Source organism: Acipenser ruthenus, chromosome 8 (genome assembly GCF_902713425.1).
Source record: "Acipenser ruthenus chromosome 8, fAciRut3.2 maternal haplotype, whole genome shotgun sequence".
Lineage (NCBI taxonomy): Eukaryota > Metazoa > Chordata > Actinopteri > Acipenseriformes > Acipenseridae > Acipenser > Acipenser ruthenus.
In genome coordinates this window covers 14,790,621-14,812,136 of record NC_081196.1, presented here as the reverse complement: position 1 = coordinate 14,812,136, position 21,516 = coordinate 14,790,621, and the positions used below count along the sequence as shown (strand labels likewise).

The window sequence follows — 21,516 nt, the reverse complement described above, 5'->3', positions numbered from 1 at the left end:
ACAAAACAGGGTATTTTTCTAATACTCCTGACTACTGCGTTACAAAGGATACAATTTTAATAGCTACATTTATCTATAAAGAAGAAAAAAAATTACTTCTAAGAAACCCCAATGGTGCGTAATTGTGAGGAAGAGATAACAGGCAAATTTCACAGCTTTCACAGCCAAGGTTAAGGTTATTTGAATCTGATGGCTCGGTTTGTGATTATTACAAAGGGTTTATCTGGCTTATCAATAAGGCTGGGGCTTATTGAAATGCTCTATACGGAATGCTGCGTCAGGGATCCTTGCAAGGATAGCGGTTTATATTTAGATTTTGTTCTATCTGGGATTACATTTGGCAGGAATTCATAAGAACGTGAGCCTCCCTCCTCCGCTGCATATTTATTGCTGGTTGTTTGTTCTATTTGTGTACCCAGGCTATAGAATGACTTTTCTTGGTAACTTTACCAGTCTCACGCATTAGGAGGGTTGAGTGGCGTTTAGGGTCAGGCAGAAGAGGGGGCGGTGGGAGGTTCGGCTGTGTATGATATCTTTATTAGGATTTTTCTCATACTATTTGATATTTTGAATGTTGCATTTTTTTGAAGAGCATTGGAAAGAAGGTCAAGGGTGGCTCATTGTTTTGGATTTTTCACACGCGTGGACAGATTTGCTTTTATTTTCTGCATAGTTCTGCATATCTTTCTATATCAAGCCCGTTTTTTTTTTTTTTTTAGAATACGCATGTGGAAAATTAAGTAGGAATGAAATCTCATTCAAGTCAATATAACCTACAAATCAGCTTCTGATACATGCCACTGCAGAATTCCTATAGATTAAAGGGATTATAAACAACTGTTACATTTTTCATTACTGGGGGCTATAAGGAGTTAAAGCTGTGTGTCTATCTAAGACTATGTGGTTAACCATCTGTCGCAGCTTCTGTTTGTAAACTGGCTTGTCTTTGCTGCTTCAAAATAATGACATGTGATGCTGGGACATTATTTGCTAAGGAAAACACAAATGGCTAAGAACATAGGTATGCCAGAGACGTATTTGCCTAACCAACCAGGGTACTATCTTAAGGACTTACACCATGTTGGGGAATTTATCAACTTCACATAAACAGAAACCAATTTCCATTCCTATTATGGGAGGAAAAAGACACGTCTAAGACTCTTGTCCAAAACACACTTCTCAGAATGTACTTCACTAAGAACTACAGTTCAATTCCAAAGAGTATTCTAAGATTGTACCTTTTCAGACCCAAATTAAGTTCAAAATCAGTTTCCAACAGCGTCTCAAGTCCATCATGATATTGCTTAAGAATTGATTAATTCTATTCTGTCTCCCTAATATCAGGCAAATTAAGGAGACACACTGCCATTTAATGAATTACACAAGATGTTCCAGTTTGCATTTGATGTTATCCAACCCATACCTGATCAGTTCCACATTCATTTTAAAAGTTGTAATTTGACAGGAATCTCTTGTAAAAAAAAAAAAAAAAGTTAACAAGTTCTTCTTGACTCCTAAAATCCTTTACCAGCTGCCTACAGAGTTGGTAACATTATCGGGTGTTTATTATGTATGGTGCAGGAGAGCTTCACAAATGTTAATTAAAATTATTATTATTAGTTTTTATAACTTTTGGACTTACTTGGACTGTGCTAAAACACCAACTACTTCAGCATACAGATCGGCTACAATGTGCATATTTCCAGTGTTAGGACCAAGGTACCTAGGGAAAGAGAGAATTCATTATAAGTTCAAACCAATCTGTGACAGGCCTAACTGAAATGAAGCCTTGAACTCAATTAAATGGTAAATTACCCTTCCTTGTATTTAAAGTGCCTAAATGACAAGTTTATAACTTCATGGATCAAACTGTCTGGGACCGGATGAAGAGGAATCTGCAAAAAAGACAAGAGAATACAACAGGCATTTTTTAAAATTGTATTAGTTGTGCTGCTTTTTACAAAGTGTTGTGTAGTATTGTCCCTTATATAAGCTTATATGAGCTTTTTAGCCATCTTTTTTTTGTTTTACCTTCATTTCACCTCAAAATCACCTTTTTATTCTCAAATGGGCCCTATATTTTTTTAAGCTGTTTGTTTTTTATGAATCTAAATGGTATTTAACAAAACAAAATGCTCTTTAAAATATGTTCTTATAAGTTTTGTGAACACGGCACAATGTTTCAAGATCTCTTAACATGGCAAACCTACATTACTAAACCTACCTGCTTTAAAACTTCTATTAGTACCAAAGAAAAAATAAAATCGATTGCCAGATCCCTTCTTTCGAGCAGGTAATCCTTTTGCTGTTCATCACTGCAAAAAGAAAGTAGAAAAGAATGTTATTTCATTCTCATGTAACTCGATTCAGAAACAAGTACACCGTACTTAGATGATACTACAGTAACAAGGAACTGAAAACCTCTCACAATGAATATACTGTACTCATTTTCCACAATGAAAAGGGACTTTACACCCCTTTAGGCAAAAGTTGTGCTAAGACCTAAAATTTGGTATGAGCTTGGATTGTAAAATTTTCCATATAATGAGCAAGTATACAACATCAGCTCTGTGGGAACTAAACAGATCTATGAGTGAGAAATAATATAACAAATATGTTAGTAACATAAATTGCCTGCCTGCCATAGTTGTAAATACAAAATATATAAACCATTCTTATAATGTATACAGTACTTTCACCTCCAAATTCAATCGTAGATAACATTTTTACTCTAAATTGTGAAGGACAAAAAAACATAAAATGAAAAAAACCTGTACCAGACATCTGACATGTTTATTTCTGATTTGGTGACGATTTGGACTAAAGAGCTTTGCAAAGCTAACCCTAAAGCTTTTAAACCCCCTGCATCAGATCCAGCTAGCACAGGGACATTAAACAGCTCACTTTTTTGACTTGGTGTTGGCTCTTGGTCTGTACTCATGGGATTCATCTTCTATTCCATTTTGTCTTTTATACCAGTCAAATAGGGTGCGCAGAATAGAAGGCAGGCAGTATTCTGCAAGGGAGCTCATTGAGCTGATTAGCTAAAAAGAACACAGAAATATTATAAATATTATAATGCAACTTAAAATAAAACAAACATATTAATGAAACTCTTGTGGGCTCTATTCAAAGGGCTTTAGCTCATGAGGTTATTAAATAACGCTCTTATTAATTAAATACAATTTCACATTCACAAAACTGTTCTATGCTGTTCAAAACGTGTAGAACTGTTTCATGTATACCAACCCAGATTTAGCTCCTGAAAACAGACACACATACATTTTTAAACTCATGAGTATGGCCCTATAGTAAAACTGTGTGTCTCACCATTCATAAACACAGGCACATAAGGCATGAATTTATATTTTGTGAATATTTTACACAGTCAAATTTGATTCCATGTCTATTTTCTATACTGTATCTAGTATGTATTTAGATATGAAGATATTTTGCATTCATATTTACGTCCCATACAGTAAGTCTAACAGAAGTGATCAATGTATGGATACGAAATGATGGATCCATTCAGTACTCTTTAAGTCAGGAAGGAAGGGTGGGTTTAAAAAAGGTCTAACTCTCCGAACAGGATGGGAGTGAAGTCTAGCCAGCCTGTGGTTTATACAGAAGCCCCTTCATTTTGTACAGGCAGCAGCAGGGTAGTGATGAATCTTGGCTCTGTTCTGCTGCTGAATGGTAGTAGGCCGATGCACAAATACGTTCTTGTTGCCCTGAATGACCATTTTCTTCCGTCATAAATGAGCTCCATACACCTAGAGCATATCGGATCTCAATAAGCAAATATCTGGATGTTCAGACCTTGTCTCAAAAGGTCTTTTCTATGTGAATAAGGCCTTCATATTGGCTTTGGAATCGCATGTATTTATTTATTTTTATAATTCTTAATGGATGTATATTATTTTTACCCTGCTGTGTCAACACAAGAACTTTGTGAATGCCGTTATTTATGTTGCAGAAATGACATACATAAACTGCCAGAGATTATAAACTTGAGCAGGTATTTTGTTTTGGGTTTTTCATCACTACATTTTGATTGAGAAGCTCCTCAGTACTAAATATCCTTATCTCAGAAAAAAAGCTGTTATATACTGTACATCCACCCCAATGCCAAATTAGAACGGACCATGACCTATACCCAACACATGTACATGTAACACTATGTGTGACATATGTATGGACAGATGGTCAAATGGAGAGGTTCCTCTACATCTATATAATATATGCACATGTATTATATAAATAAGACCTATCTACTTTTAGTACAATAAGATGCGTAGTTCTCTCGATAAATGTGACATGTGTACCGTACAGGGATACTGCATGAATCATAAGGTTAAGGAATACAGATAGGGATCATTACTGTACCGGTATGTCAAACGCAAGATCAAAAGATAATTCACCAAAAGGTTCTTATCGAACCTGTCAGTAAAGCAAAGCTCTGTGAGTTACAAGATGTGTCTCCTTGACAAAAATCGAAAAGAATGTTTGAAACAAAAATAACAGATCATACGTGTGTCTGCTCAGCAGCAGGGCGTCATTAAACATGTTTGCAGCTAAACCATGCGGATACGAGTAAACATAAACATCCTGTTTAACATCAAAGTAAAAGATACAGACCAAAGGGCTCAGTCAGCATTATAACATTTGGGAGACAGTGATGTGTCTTCAGTTATTTAACAAGCATGTCACCCTGTAAATATACATTTTCAATAAAGTGGCCTTGAAGCAATAACTTTTTACCTGTGCTTTAATTGTGTTATTATTTATTTCTTAGCAGAAGGCTTCTTTGCCTTCTATTCAATTAGCATAAGATCTTCCTTTAAATGTCTTTTTTTTTTTTTACTTTTTTACTTTATTTGGGCAAGACAGATTTTTAAACAGATTAAAAAATGATTCTGATGCTAGTACCTAATCAATCCATGGACAGGTTTAACAGCCATCTTTAATCTACAGAGCTGTATTTGAAATATTTGAATCACATCAACGTCCAGTGATAACTTTGCTTATATATGTAATATATATCAAATGATGCATGTGTGCACTTGTTTAATGAGTAACTGCCATATCTATCAGCTTTATGAAACAATGTTGTGAACTGAGGTCACTTACCTGATCGAACTGTAAATCTTCTCCCCTCTGTAGAGATTTGGATAATGGTTTTTCCTGAGAAAATACAATTGAAAGATTGATTACAAACAACTTGAAGCAAAGTGACCCAAACCATTTGGTATGAAGCCAAAGAGAGCCCTTCAACCTTTAATATTTACCAACGTTTTACACATTTTAAGTGTCATTATTACGTTGTATAAGATTGTAGTGTACCTTTATGACAGACCAGTTAGTGTACAGCATATCAGACAGCTGTGTTTGTTGCTTTCATGATTTAGGTTCTGGCACTTTCAGTAAAGTTCTTATTGAAATAGGTTGCCCAGCAAAAAAACTATCCACCTCTGTGGGTATTACTTGACAACATACAGTAATTCAGCTCTGCGGAGCCAACAAGTAATGCATCTGACCAAGTCTTGGTTAATGCATTGTGATTGACTGGAATTATTGGTCACTCCCTGCCCAAGATATAGGGTCATTTGCCACTGTTTCTGCATTATTTATTTTACTACAGTACTGTACCACATTCTTTTTTGAGTCTCACATGTTGGCAGGTGCTGGATGCATTTGAAAGTAAACGAGAGACCTCAGGCTTTTAGTAATTTCTCATGCAGTACAATGGTATTGCCTCAAAGTTTACCAACATTATTCTTCATATTCAAAGCCTTATTGGATCACTGGCAGCCATACACTTCAGATTATTCAGATTTTTTATTGCATCTAAACAACGACTACTACAAAATCTGCAAAGGTGACCCGCAATCTATGCCTACAGAGCATTGATCATTTCTCCCTCAGGAATAAGCAAGTGTTGTCACCCCACAGCAGGCACAATTGGATGGGTGTAGCCAGTTCTGATAACAGTACATAATAAGTGTCAATAAGTGTAAAAATTAAAAATCAAATTTTTTAGTTGACAAAATGCCCTTCTTAAAAAAATGATTCTCATTTCCTGTTCCCTTGAAATGTGTCAAGGCAACCTGAAACTGTATACATCTGAACTGAGATTTGAAGACACCCTCCATGGAATCACAGAAGCTCTATGAACAGGACAAACTGACAAAATCATCTTGGAGAAATACATATTAGCTGTCTTTTTCTATTTTACTACGTGGGCATTCGGTACTCTAGGGTTTCATTTCAAAACAGTAATCATTTCATTCTGTTTTTTTTTTTTGTTCCTAAATTGGAGAATCCAGTCGTGGGCCAAGAAAAAGACCTTACTGACACTCATCCTTTGAAAACCACACTGCACAAGACTGCTTACAGCCTTTGGCATTCTTTCTGCTTAGAAGGGTGTTTCATTTATGTTTTAAATTATTCATGACAGATAAATAATACACAGTATTGTACTGCATCCAGGTACATTAGCTAATGAACAAAAGAAACAGTTGAGCTGGCCCTAGGAGAAATGTCTTAATCTATTTCAAATGGTGCACCTCACTCTCAGTGGAATATCCTTTGCTTGTCCACTCTCCTTGAACATTTCATTTGGCAAAACTGGAAAGAGTTTGTATTTATAATTACAACATAGCACTGTAGATGAAGAAACTGTCTACTTTTGGTGAAGTAGTTTACTGTTTTAATCACTATCATTTTTTTGCTCTCCTTTGTGGTGAAGATGAACCGTGCTTATGAAAACTACCTCAAAATGAAATGTGTCTCCCCCTCACCACCATATTCTCACTCAGTTATTCGCTTTCTGTTTCCCAAACACTTCATTTATAATTAAATTAAGTCTACCATGAGCTGAGTACATTATGCAACCCTACTGCACTGTTCACCACTTTCAAATTGTGACTTGTCTTTGTACAACGAATTGCTATTTTTTATATGTAAACTGTCTTTCGTCATTTTGTTTGGACATTTCAGATGCTTTTGTTCCAAAGAAAACAGCTAACATTGCACACCTTACATTGCTCCTATTCATACTGTAAGCATGAAGGTGAGATTTCGTTATTTATATATATATATATATATATATATATATATATATATATATATATATAGGGCTGTTTGAGTTTATCACGAATTGCATTTGTAAGAAAACAATTAAACGAAAAACAATGGTGCAACAAAAGCCCTCAAGTTTTTTTTTTTTGTGTTATCCCACTTTTCTTCTCAGGAGTTACTGTATTGCCAGCCTTATTACCTTTCCTAAATTTGATAAAAAATAGAGTGGTATTAGACCTGTGTTGGAGGGTTAAGATTCTAAGGGCAGTGACATTTAGAGCCACTGTCAAGGGCATATTTTGTTGTTTTCACAAAAACAGATATATCACTTCTTTGGAGGGGCTGACATTAAATGAAAAAGTTAACATGTAATGCTACTACAGTTAATTCAAAGTGAACTACAGTACAATGACAAGTACCCCGACTAATGGGGATGTAAGCAGTCCGGTAAGCTGATATTCTGTCCCACTGACCCACACCCTCAAACCAGCAAGGCGCAAAAACTACTGAGCTTTGCCTGCCCAAAGCTGACCGTCATTATCCTTTGTAGCCTGCAAAACCCATATTAACATTAACAAGAAATAAATAAATGTTTTATTGCTTTGATAAAATGTACTGAAAAAGTATCTTCAATAATATTTGGATAAAACGAAGCTGATCACCTACACAATACATCAGGTGAAAATCCCTTGATCATCTACATTATTTATGGTCTGTATCATCGATATGGCCATGATTATAGCCATAACACTTCACTATATGAATGCAGGCAGCAGAGATTATCATTCAAATGAGAGCATGTAAAAAACAGATTAACAATTTGGTCTGATGCAGTATACACGTATTAATTCATCACCTACTATAATTTTCTATGCCGTTGAGCCATATTTTACCTTAGCTTGTCACCTTTTTAATGTATAAAGTACCTTTGGCAGCCGACTACATGCATGGTTACATCTGACGAATCTTGGTTATTCCCTCTGCACTCTTTTTAAAATTTACTCCATTGGACACAACTATGGAGAAAAAATATATATCTTGTGCACATGAGTTACTATCTCATGGCCACAAGATGTCTATGTCGTGTGCATGAGAGATGACCTCGTTGACACGAGATAGTAAGACGTGTGCATGAGATCTAGATTTCTCTCATGTTCCCTCCCGGGATACGTACACAATAGACATTTCAGAGATGCAGCTCCCGGACAGTGTTTTTCATTAGGGGTGCCAGCATAACAACTTAGAATTGTGGACATTTTACACATTACACTCAGAAATAAAAATTCAGCTACAGTAGCTGTCCCTCCACCTGCATTTACAAAACACAAGCACAGTGCTAAGGTTGCCCCCTGACTCCCTAAAATGTGATGTAACAAAAGATACTGGGAAACAAATGCCCTCAATTCAGTTGATCGATATTTGATGAAAGCTTTCTTTTTAATGCGACAATCACAAGTTTAAAAAAATCATATCCCGAATTTGCAGAGTCACTCAAGTTCCGATATGATATATGATATGCTACCACAGACAGCATGTTCAAGGTCAGTCTTGTGCAGACCGCGTGACTCTGAAATCATAAAACTGCCATTCCTTGCTATTGTTTTTTATGATATGTTTTAAATCTGATAAAAAATAAAAAAAAACAGAATTTCATCAAGATGTTTTTAAAACCTGCAGGGCAGCAACTCAGAACTTAAAAATAAAATAAATCGATTCAGCTGGCAGATATTTGCACCTAAGTCAAGCTAGCTTTAACCAGCTCAGTACTGTGACTTGCAACAGACCGGAATGAAAAACACAAAATAAACACTAACGCTTCTGGGTAACAGACCACATTTTGTCTCCTCCTTTGTAAAATGATACCACCAATAGATTGCACTCTCCCATCTAATCTTAAAGCTGCAATTGATGAATGCTTTCCTACATTAATACAGTGAAATAAAACCTAATATTCCTGTTTTCCACAGAGTAAAGGCACTGTACTAGGGTGGAACTTGTTTGAAAAGCCCCAGGCAGTCTGAGCAGCATGGAACACTAAACAAGCTTTAAAAAAAACAACAAGGGCACTTACTGTACGTGGGTCATTCCGACAGGCAAAAAGTTTGTTACTGAACAGTCCACTATATCTTCATATAGCTACTTGGCCTAAATTGTTGAAAAAGTCTGACTAAAACAAATTAAAAGGTCTATCCTATCCTGTTCGAGCCATTCCACATGAAATCACCCAAAGGTAGTTGCTGTACAGTACAGTCCACAATTTGATATTCAAAAACATTTTAAAAAGCAACTTTAGTATTTATGTCAACAAAGTTCAGCTAGGATAACATATCTGTTGTTTAGCTAATTCAGGTTAAAACACTAATGTATTGGTTTTACTGTCACTTTTAGCCTTTGGTATACTAATTAGGAAATGTTTAGCTTAATGCCTGATATTACTAGAAGACTAGAACATGTATTTTCCATGACAGGACAGGTATTATTAACTCTTAACTTTAAAGCAACACTGGTTAATTATTAAACAAAAAACAATGCACTGTACATTTATAATAGTGCACTAGTAGTATATCAAAGCCTGAAAAACATGAATCCCCTATCCATAGTTATCCGTGGATTACCCCTAAAGTGGTTGATGCAATCCAGGTTGATTCCCTTGATGGGTATATGTTGGTCAAATCAACACTTAAATGCTGAAATGAAACCACATTTTATTTGTAAGATAGAAAGTTAACCGGTAAAATACATGGCTTACACTGCAGTCTGTATAACCCAGTAAAATCTAGGTTATGGTGAATAGATATTGCAAGATCCAGTCACTTAGCAAATTAACTCCCAGATAACTGAAATATTAATGAAATAATCTATCTCTCTGGACTGCAAAGATTAACAACCCCAATGTCTCCTTTTTCCAAGGCTGTGAGTCGCCCCGGTAATATACTAAAATGCCTCAGCCATCAAAGATAGTCAGTATTCTGCTTGGTATTTAAACTGGAGAGTACCAATGAGACTGAAACCTCATTTACAAGGGGGTCCTGTTAGGCAAAACATGTGTGGAGGCATCATGTAAGGGTTTCTGGGATATAGAGGTTAAATATAGTGTCAAAATAGCAATATTTTACTTAACATAGATTTAAATTACTAATTTAATTTAATTAAACTAGTGCAAGTAAACAAACGATGTAGTACATTAAACACACTAAAAGTAATAACTGTTTAACCAATGAAGACGTTGGCTTGAACTAATTAAGTTAAAGGCAGTCAATGTTCTTTGCAAATCACTCAAAGCTAAAATCCCTCTTAATGGTATTAACTATCTCTGTTTATGTAACAACAGCCTGCAAACACTCCTTGTTAACAGTATCCTTAAATGTTGTAGCCGACTCTCTGATCAGTTGTATGCTTGTAGTCCATCCAAATTGGGCTTATTTCATGTTTTTTTCATGTTCATAATGCTCAAGCTTCACTGTAATTGTTATTTTAAGCGCAACAGCCTCAATGAACAAGAAGAAACAGCTTTTTAACAAACAAACATTTGTTTACTTTTTCAACCACGCAACTTTAAAGCCAAACTGCTGCTTTAAATTACTCAAACCACTGTACTAACCCATTTTCATTTCCCATAGTGGTTGGGCACAAGACAGAACATCAAAAAGAGTTCTGTATTAATAAAGAACACAACAAGGGCTCATTTAGTAGTGGTGACAATGTTGGCCATCACAAGCATACACCCCTTGGAGGCCTAAGACTTTAGTGACTGCCTGGTATAGCATATGTTATATATTCACTCTGTAACAAAAGGCAACTTTACTTGATACCAAAATATAATTCCTTGGTGTCCTTTGAATACATTGTGAATGTTAGGGGGATTAGGAGCTCTCTGATCAGACTCAAACAAATACTGAGGCACAACATGACTAGTCAATTGTATACTGTTTTCTGAATTTTTTGATTCTTACCTGTTAGTGTCCTACTATGTGAGTTCTCTAACATTCTCTATTATGCTTTCTGCTAGGATCATTATTTGCCATGCTTACTAAATATGTCATTGCTTCTGTAAAGACTAGGCTTCAGTGCACAGTGACGTTACCTCATTTCCCTACCTCATGCTTCCCTACCTCATTTCCAAACTATCAGTCTTGACTTTTCAGAGGCTTTTAATAGTCAGTAAGCATAGCACATAATGACCTTCACAAAAATCACAATAGATAACCATGCAGTACACATATAATAGGATAAGAAACTGGTAAGAAACAGGATAAGAAATGTTAAAAAATGAGTGATGATAAAAGCATCAAATACAACCAAATCTAGTAAAACTCAACCTCCAATCTGTTTTGTTTCAATGTGTTTTTTAAACTCACCAGAGGCTCAGCCATGATGATACGGATCTTCCTTTCTGCCAGCGTAGTGAAGTTTGCAAACAGACTCTTGAGGACGTACTCCCCCGGCTTGCTGTCCGGGTCAATGTTGATGGGCATCATGGCTGGAGGTCCCTTCTCACCCTGTGTGCTGGAGTCTGGAAGAATCGGGGGCTTGATATATCCGTTACCTACCGGGGATGCTAATGGGGTAAAAGTAAAACACATTTAGTCTCTGATTTGACAAACACGGTAGTTGATACAACAAATAAATGATAAATTTGATTTGTCTACTTGTTTAATTTCTGCAGAAATAATTATGGATCATTATTTGTTCAATTACAATTAAAAACAAAAGCTTTGTCTTCTTTCTTTTAATGAAAATATAACCTCTAGAATTGAAAGTAGTCTTTTTAAAAATGCCTGGCGATGCTTACAAATCAATGAAAGCACAACCCTTTGGAAATGTTTGAATAACAGAATAAATTGTATTCTTATTGAGTAACTGGATATACAGTGGTTTGCAGAAGTATTCACCCCCCCTGCAAAGTTTTTACATTTTGTTGGCACCTGAGCGGACTCCACGACGCTTTCAAATTAGACTTGACATGTAAAATCTACACAAACTACTCCACATTGATAAAGTTAAAAAATGCATATAGAATATAAATAAGTAAGATTTACAGAGAAAAACAGATTAATCTCAGTTGCATAAGTATTCAACCCCATTGCTACTGCAGCCCTAAATCTGCTCAGGTGCAAATTATTTGTTTGAAAGGTTACAAAATTAGTGAAATGGGTTCAGCCTGTGTGTACTCAAAGTGGTTTAACTTGTAGATAATTGCCCTCAGGTAAAGACTGTCTAGCTGCAACTCACATAGTGATCCAACAAAGCAACCATGAAGACCAAGGAGCTTTCGAAACAAGTCAGGGATAAAGTGGTAGAGAGGCACAGAGCAGGAGAAGGGTACAAGACCATTTCAGAGATGCTGATTATCCCTCTCAGCACAGTGAAGTCCATCATTAAGAAGTGGAAGATGCATCATACCACTAAGACACTACCCAGATCAGGTTGCCCTCCCAAACTGAGCAGCCGGGCAAGCAGGAAACTGGTTTGGGATGCCACTCTGAAGCCAGCAATGACCTGCAAAATTCTGTGTCTGAGATGGGAGTCAGTGTTCACACATTTACAATAAGCCGGTCCCTACACAAAGCTGGCCTGTATGGACGGGTGGCAAGAAAGAAGCCATTACTCAAAAAGCCTCATCTTAAAGCACGTATGGAGTTTGCGAAAAAGCATGTAGATGATACTGCAGACATGTGGAAAAAGGGTTTGTGGTCAGACAAGACAAAAATTGACCTTTTCGGTCTAAATTCCAAGTGTTACGTCTGGCGCAAGCCCAACACTGCACATCACCCAGTCAGCACCATCCCAACTGTCAAGCATGGTGGTAGCAGCATCATGTTATGGGGATGCTTCTCCTCAGCAGGGACTGGGAAGCTTGTCAGGATAGAGGGGAGAATGGATGGTGTAAAGTACAGGCGAATCCTTGAGGAAAACCTGTTTGAGTCAGCCAAAACTGAGGAGGAAATTCACATTTCAACAGGAAAATGACCCGAAGCACAAAGCCAAAGCCACACTGGAGTGGTTGAACAAGAAGAGAATTCATGTTCTTGTGTGGCACAGTCAAAGTCCTGACTTGAATCCAATCGAAAATCTATGGCTTGAATATTGCAGTCCATCGACGATCCCCAACAAACTTATCAGAACTGGAGCAATTTTCCCGTGAAGAATGGGCAATAGAGACTTATCCAGAAAAACTCATAGCATTAATTGCTGCAAAAGGTGCTTCTACCAAGTACTGACTTAAGGGGCTGAATACTTATGCAACCAGTACATTTCATTTTGAATATTTTCTTTGCATGTTTTGCTGACATTTAACCTCCTCCTCATATAACAGTGTTCAGTTTAACCACTACAGCTTTGCATAAAAAAAGTTTGTTTGAAAAGCTGTGCATACATTATTTGTAATTCAACAAAATATGAAAACAATGCTTGGGGGTGAATACTTCTGCAAAACACTGTAGATGATACCATTTCACCCAGTTCAAGGATCTTGTATCATTTACTTTAATAATACAACTCACAGTTTGAGCTTTCTTATTCTAGCACACTGTTAAAACCTGCCTGAAAATGTGATACCTGTCTAGGCAGTCACCACTGCAGAAACCCATTTTTGGGGTAAAATGAAATAATTATTGCATTCTATAATATATTATAGAATTATAGTCTATAATATATTATAGAATTATAGTCATTCTGCATTGGTTGGTAAATGGATATCATTTGGGGTGCTTCTGCACATCCTGCTTATTAAAGTTTTGAAGATGGAGTAAGTCAGGGATACTGATATTTATAGTGAGAGGTCTCAGTGGGGTAAACTACAACGGGTATGATTACCTATTCAGGTATAGCACTATATTTGGTAAGGAAGCGTTCTGAGTGGGGCAACACAGGCACGAATTGTCCCACCCCCAAACACTGCCAACCAGGGGTGGCTGAATACTCTGTGATTGACTCTACATAAAGCTAATCAAATTATAATAGTTAAAAAAGGACGAAAACACCCTGGTTTGGAATTACTGCAGTTTAGATTTCTCAACAGAATTCTGCAGTGGTTTATTTTAGTGAGTGTGATTTAGTTTGTTTGAAAGGTCTGAAAGCTCTTTACTGTATTATAAGTTCTTAAATCAATCCAGTGACATTAATAACATGTTTAAGTCGTATTCTTTTATTTAAAAGGTCAAAGGTGACTTTGCAATTGTGTGAGTAAACTTAAGTTATGAAAACAAAATACAATACACTTAAAAAAAAAAAATCGACTTATCCAGTGTACTGAATACAGCCAAACTGAAGCATGGTCCCTTTAAGACAGAGTACATAAACATGCTTTGCTTACTGCACTGTTTGTGATCAGTACGTTGTACACCAGGATCTGTCCTTAACCAGATCTCCAGCATGTGCAAACAAGCAATCTTTAACTCAGTACATACCTAGCCCCTTTATGAAGCCGATCACACTGGCTCTACTCCAACAGGCTGCAGTAACCTCCATTGGATTAGGGTACTGTATCTATCCAATGAGTTCCAAGTACTAGAATTCCATGAGATTATTACTCATAATCCTTTGCTTCTGTAGTGTTGTATCCATGGTGAGCTGACAGCTAAGGTAGTATCAAGATAGCTGGTGTAAACCTCTGTGATATTACAGCCCAGTAGTGCTATAGTAGTTCCTGTGCCTTCTGAACCTTCTGAGCTTTCCAAGAGTCAAGGTCAGCAAATCATTTTTAGCTGAGGCACCACAGTGTGACGAGGTACAACATGCACAGTGGCATAGTTACGGTCCTATATTTATCCACATGCACACAGTATACTGACAGATTAGTTCAACTACTTGAAGCACCCCAAGCATGAGGCATGCCACTTCAGTGTAAACATCCATGCAAATTGCAACAGATTTGCATGAGCACGATGCATGGAAGTTGAACAGACTGTCTGTCAGCATGCAATAATGGCAGAAAGCAGGAAACACAATAAACAAAATGGTAGATTGTGGTGCTGGGGGCTGGATTTTGGTATCGCTGAATAAAAATATTTCAGCTCTGGTACTGACTTAAATGTCACACCAGTGACATTGCAAAAGCTAATTGAACTCCCATTGGTAGTAAATGCATCTTTTATTACCAATATCCTTCTGTGACCTCTTGGTTACCAAGATATTTTGTGATCCTCTCACCAGAGATAATAATATACTGAGTGCTTTGGTTGGGGTTAAATGGGTAATAAAATGTCCACCCCCATCATTCCCAGAAAACCATGTTCATCATTCCCAGAAAACCAATACATTTTGGGGTACCAGTGCACCTGGACAGCATTTCAAATATTAAAACATGTTGTTTATATTGCATTCAAATACAGTACTACTGTGTTTGCAACTCAGACAAGAAAATCAATCAGATGCATTGACTTAGTTAAATTCTCAAAGGTATTTGATTTTAGTGGCAATTTATAAATCAATTGATGCTCAAGTAACGCAGTACGCTCAAATGGGGGAAAACGAAATCATCCTGTGGAGTGTCTGCAGGTAATCTACTGTTCTGTTTAAAGTATACAGTAGCCCTTCCACAGACAAAACTCTGCTGCCCCTCCAAAAGCATACAGTATCTTGTTAAAACTAGAGCAATTCAAAAGCTGAGTAATACCCAAATAGCATTCCTGTCTATGTGCAAAGACTGTAATTAAGGTAGGTGTTTCACAGGCAGTAACCTGCAGACATTCAGTAGAAACTACCATAACTAGCTGTCCAAAAACATAAAAATGAATGAACACAGATTGCAATGAAATGCTTGACTTCTATTGACATGTATGTTGTGCTGTAGTGTATAGTGTTGTAAGCTGACACAATAACAATAGTAAACTATTATTAAAACTATCCACCATTCCTTAAATATTTTAACTTCTATGACAACATTCTCCTGGTTTGCAAATAAATGCCAAATTGCTCTAGTTCCAGGTTAACTGTCTTGCTAGAATATAGAGACTGAAATATAAATGCCCTTTATAGTATTACAAATTAATGTGTTATTTTAACTATACTTACACCCTGAACCAGAAACACTTTAAATGCATTTATAAACATTTTACCGGTTTGGAACAAATGTATGTTTCAGTACAATCAAAAGAGAAATATATAATGTTTTGACTTAGTGTCTTAAGATTAAAAGGGATCTCCCATGGTTTTTCCTTTTGTCTTTATGTATTACTAATAGGAAAATTAAGGAAACACTGCATTTATTTATAGCTTAATGAGAAAGTGGCTTTTATTCAGGACATGACTTCACTATCAGAGATATTTCCTCTTTCATGGCAACACCCATAATGTCTTCATAATTAATTTTGATGATTATGCTTACCCTAAACTACTAAATCTTTGTGAATTACTTGCATAGAAAAGATAAAATAAGCCTTCTTTACCAAATCAAATAAGAATTTGCTTTACACAGTACATGGGATCAATTTAACACTCTGGGTTGTAAAGACACAGCATGTATATTTTATGAGAGTGATAAAACAATTAACCAATAAAACTAGGGGGGCAGAACTAAGGGCAGAACAGCATACAGCAGCTGCAGAAAGGACCAGTTAATAGTTTCTTGCTAATTCCTCTCTGAAAATGTGCATTTTTTAATGAAAAAAGGGTCTATTATATGTTGTATATAAGGACAGTTTATAAAAACCTTAGCAACAACATATTTCTGAATATGACACTTCCTGAAATGTGTGAACATATACAGTTACCCTACATCTACTGTACAAATGTTCTTGCCTCCAAATGCGAATGTTCTGCAACCCAGCGTTGATTTCTTGCCATGTTTAGATAATTGTCACAGGACAGTCTTGGCATGTTTTTGAATATTTGCTTTTAGAAATAACTGGTTCCATTAAAGTGGGATTTTTGGCTGTATATAAGCACTTCTCTGTACAACTTCAAGTAGCAGAGGGGTGGGAGTGGGGGGATTAATATACACACCTGTCCCTGTCCTGTCTCACCACCAATTCAAACAGCTGCTGCAGTCTGTGCTGTCTCAAATGAACAAAACAGGCAGACTGTCATTTCCAAATTAAGTGACAAACAGAAAGGGAATGACCATAAACACAATCATGTGACGTTAAACAGACACAAAATAAAAAAAAAAAAAAAAAAATTCCTTTAAATAAGTTACACTTAATGTTACTAGCTATCAACTTTTGGGAGTCATCGAGGTGGTGGTTTTTCAGTACCCCATGATTCTTCCATGCCTGCATGGAGCTAACTATGCTTAGCCATTCAAATCTGGGATTTATGATTGCTGTCTTTACATTTTATTTTACCATGGTACCTGTATGCTGCAGTACATTTTTATAAGGGAACTAGATGAAACTAGAATAATGTATTCCAGTATTTGCAGCCCTTAATTTATATGAAAACCAGTGCAGGCACATACAGAGGATCCTCAAAATCGTGTGATAAGTGCATAGCAAGTGAAAGATTATAGTGAAATGTAACCCTAACCCTATACAGGAGGCTAGTGTTGAATAATAAAATACAAGTTTGGTGATGTTTCTTGTTATATAAACTCTCTACAAATATGTAAAACAACATGCGCGGAAAAACTATTTAGAGGGTTTGTGTTTTACAACTTTACTTGACTGACGTAAAGGAAAAATGTTATTATTTTAACTTCCATGTGTTATGGTATCATAACCTGACCCATAATAATCACATGAATATTGCAGTTTGCCTCTGCTGTATTGTACCTAATCATTAATTGGATAAATTACCATAAATAAATAAAAACAAGTTTGCAGATTGATACAAAATGAAGGCAGTTATCATGTTCACAATGTAGTGTGTGAACAGACAGTCAAATTATAGTAATACCTAGCATAATTCCTACTAGATCCTGTAATTTATAGAATGATTCTATCCATGTAACACTTTCAATTTAGATGCATTATATTGTTATTTTTAGAATTATTATATGCATTTTTTCCTCATTGAAATGTATTTTGCTGCACAATTAACTACGTTGTATTTTATTATTACACTACGATTGAGAAAATGTAAACAAGGACTAGTAGTGGAATATTAAACCTGCTTGTAAACAGATTATCCAGAATACTTATTTGGAATACTTGTATTGGGAATACAGAAATATCCTGAATATGTTGGGGATGTATACATACTGTCTAACTTCTGGACAAGGCAGAAAATTCAAATTTCCTAAAAAATTCTAATCTCCATTTGTGACCCCTGGTCCTTGTTTCTTTTTTCAGGTTGAAAAAGTCCCCTGGGTCGACATTGTCAATACCTTTTAGAATTTTGAATGCTTGAATCTGATCACCGCGTAGTCTTCTTTGTTCAAGACTGAATAGATTACATTATTTTAGCCTGTCTGCATATGACATGCCTTTTAAACCCGGGATAATTCTGGTTGCTCTTCTTTGCACTCTTTCTAGAGCAGCAATATCCTTTTTGTAACAAGGTGACTAGAACTGAACACAATATTCTAGATGAGGTCTTACTAATGCATTGTAAAGTTTTAACATTACTTCCCTTGATTTAAATTCAACACTTTTCAAAATATATCCAAGCATCTTGTTGGCCTTTTTTATAGCTTCCCCACATTGTCTAGATGAAGACATTTCTGAGTCAACATAAACACCTAGGTCTTTTTCATAGATTCCTTCTTCAATTTCAGTATCTCCCATATGATATTTATTTTTTATTGCCTGCGTGCAGTACCTTACACTTTTCTCTATTAAATGTCATTTTCCATGTGTCTGCCCAGTTCTGAATGCTATCTAGATCATTTTGAATGACCTCTGCTGCTGCAACAGCGTTTGCCACTCCTCCTATTTTTGTGTCATCTGCAAATTTAACAAGTTTGCTTACTATACCAGAATCTAAATCATTAATGTAGATTAGGAATAGCAGAGGACCTAATACTGATCCTTGTGGTACACCACTGGTTACCTCCCTCCATTTTGAGGTTTCTCCTCTGATCAGTACTTTCTGTTTTCTACATGTTAACCACTCCCTAATCCATGTGCATGAATTTCCTTGAATCCCTACTGTGTTCAGTTTGAGGATTCATCTTTTATGCGGGACTTTGTCAAAAGCTTTCGGGAAATCTAAATAAACCATGTCATATGGTTTGCAATTATCCATTGTCGATGTTGCATCCTCAAAAAATCAAGCAGGTTAGTTTGACACAATCTCCCTTTTCCTAAAACCATGCTGACTGTCTCCGAGGATACTGTTACCATAGAGGTAATTTTCCATTTTGGGTGGACATGTGGGGCAAACACAGTAAACACAATGACCTAGCCTAGGATGTGCAACAGCAATTACATTTCTATATGACCTACGCTAAGTGACAAGGAGAAAATATGATCTATCCATACCAGCAGTGTTACATAATCCTCATTTCACTCATTCTAATGAGTCTAACTAGTGATATTTTGTAATGTACTGTATTTTTGTAAATCAAATACAATGAGACAGTTGCTGATGGACTCATCTAATAAATACCACATGATGCATGTGTCCCAATGCATTAGGATACACTTAAAATGGCCTTCTAGCAGTATTTACTAAGCTTAACTAGTCTATTTTATCTCTTCGTTGAAAAGGCGTCTTCATTTTAAATTTGCTGGCACACGTCCCAGGTGCCCAGGGTACCCTGACGTGCAGTGTTTAATTTGGATTAAAACAGCCAAGTTGAAACAGGATTAATATTCAGTTACTAAGATTTATGCTTTAGATTGGTACAGTGTGCTGCCCTGATCTCCAGCCAAACCACTAAACCATAAGATACAATATAATGCACACTAGACATACACACAAAACGTTTAGTACTCTCAGTACATTTTTAAAATACTGGTAGTGTTTCAAAATATACAATAGGTACCATACTCGCCCACATGTCACACTACATAATATTTGTATAATAATAATAATAATAATAATAATAATAATAATAAATACCTGACTGAATTCCCCTTGATCAGTGCAAGGCTTTCGCCAGTAGAATGTTGTCATATCTATCTTGGGGATCCAGCATACCGGTAGTCCATATGAGTGCAACATTTTTCTCTGCCATTTTTGTAACTTTTTGTAACTTTGTTCTTGCAGCAAGCTGATGTTAAGCCCTGTATTGGTCCTTTTCTTTTTCATGTTTTCGTTCTTTTAAAAGATGCTCAATGAATTAGGCTTAAGAGATTTTACTTCCACGCTACAGGTGGTCGCTCAATCCTGGTGCTATGCTAATTTAATAAATGTCATACTTTTTTGTTCTTGGTAGGTACCCACGATAGATGCTACTTTAGGCTAGTGTACAATGAATTTCATCTTATTGCTAAAGGACAGAAAAGTCTAGACTTAAAGCAATCAGCTATCCGATGACCAGACACTACGATAACAAAAGTGTAAAGGATACAAAAAATATCTTTCTGTGCTTTGCAAAGGGCCATTAGTTATAGTAGAAAGTTGTGTGAGGTTACGTCACAAACGGGTCCTTCACTGTGAAGCCTCGTGAACGGGTGTGGCTTTCGGACATGTTTCCATGCAAAAAAGAATAAAAGAAAAACCTAACTTTTGGTCAATTTGCACAGCTTTTTAGCGTTAGAAGGTGATTTACCCAGCATTTAAGTCGTACCATGTTTTGGTTGCACACTTCCTGTAGCGTGAGGAATGTGCATGCTAAGTCACATTCTCACAACAATGGAGAGAACATTTGGAGTTTCTAAATAGCATAGGAACCTCACCATAGAATGCATAATGTATTTACTGAATATGAAGTGGATATCTCAATGCCTTTGGTCTTTCTCATCTTGAAACCAAAAAGTCACGACCACAATATTGTAGCCATATTAGGTCAAGCGTAGTTTGAAAATACTTTTAGATCATTAAATAAATTCTCCATTGTAAACTTTGACCTCCATCCCAGTCTGTGTACTTTGAAATATAAAGTTAATTTCACATTCTAAACATCTAAGAATGGTCAGCTATGCAAATGTAATACTTTGAATAATTTGCAATTCAACTATGACACACAGAAAATCATTTGTTTACTTCAGTCAAACTGAGTACATAATGCAATTTGACATTGGACCCATTACCAAATCACAATGTTGTACCCTGAGCAGCAAGAAAAATATCACAGAATATAAAATCATAACACAGGATGGAACTTCTTTACTATTCCTGTGTTTTTAGAATTGCATAACATGTATGTTTCAGAAAAAGGACAACTTACTAAATGGAGCTGAAACTAATTATGTAATCCTCTTGTTGAGGCTGATCAAACATTTCACAGCCCTCCATATCAACATGATTGTCTTCCCTAAGGCCGAAATGAGAGTTAAGATCTCTAGTATAGCCTGCTACTCCCCGTTTCTGGAGACGAGGGAGACTGATATGCTGTGACAGAGAATGCTGACTAGGATTCATTCAATCTCCCTCCCGACCTGTGGGGAC

The 21,516-nt window shown here is 36.3% G+C and overlaps 1 protein-coding gene across 8 annotated transcripts in view; it reads right to left on the bottom strand.

Annotated features, from left to right (window-relative positions):
- The window catches only part of LOC117407365 (protein furry homolog), a 110,065-nt gene that overhangs the window by 54,149 nt on the left and 34,400 nt on the right, over positions 1-21,516 (bottom strand). For 7 of the 8 annotated variants that reach the window (XM_059029588.1, XM_059029589.1, XM_059029590.1 and 4 more), the window contains exons 2-7: positions 11,439-11,638; positions 5,131-5,184; positions 2,905-3,044; positions 2,225-2,315; positions 1,816-1,895; positions 1,643-1,723 (exon numbers count right to left, since the gene is read on the bottom strand). In XM_059029588.1, coding sequence (XP_058885571.1) covers positions 1,643-1,723; positions 1,816-1,895; positions 2,225-2,315; positions 2,905-3,044; positions 5,131-5,184; positions 11,439-11,558 — 566 coding nt within the window. In that variant the 5' untranslated portion in view covers positions 11,559-11,638. Of the gene's footprint in view, positions 1-1,642; positions 1,724-1,815; positions 1,896-2,224; positions 2,316-2,904; positions 3,045-5,130; positions 5,185-11,438; positions 11,639-14,489; positions 14,660-21,516 lie in introns of those variants that run through there. The other variant, XM_059029587.1, reaches the window with a different exon arrangement.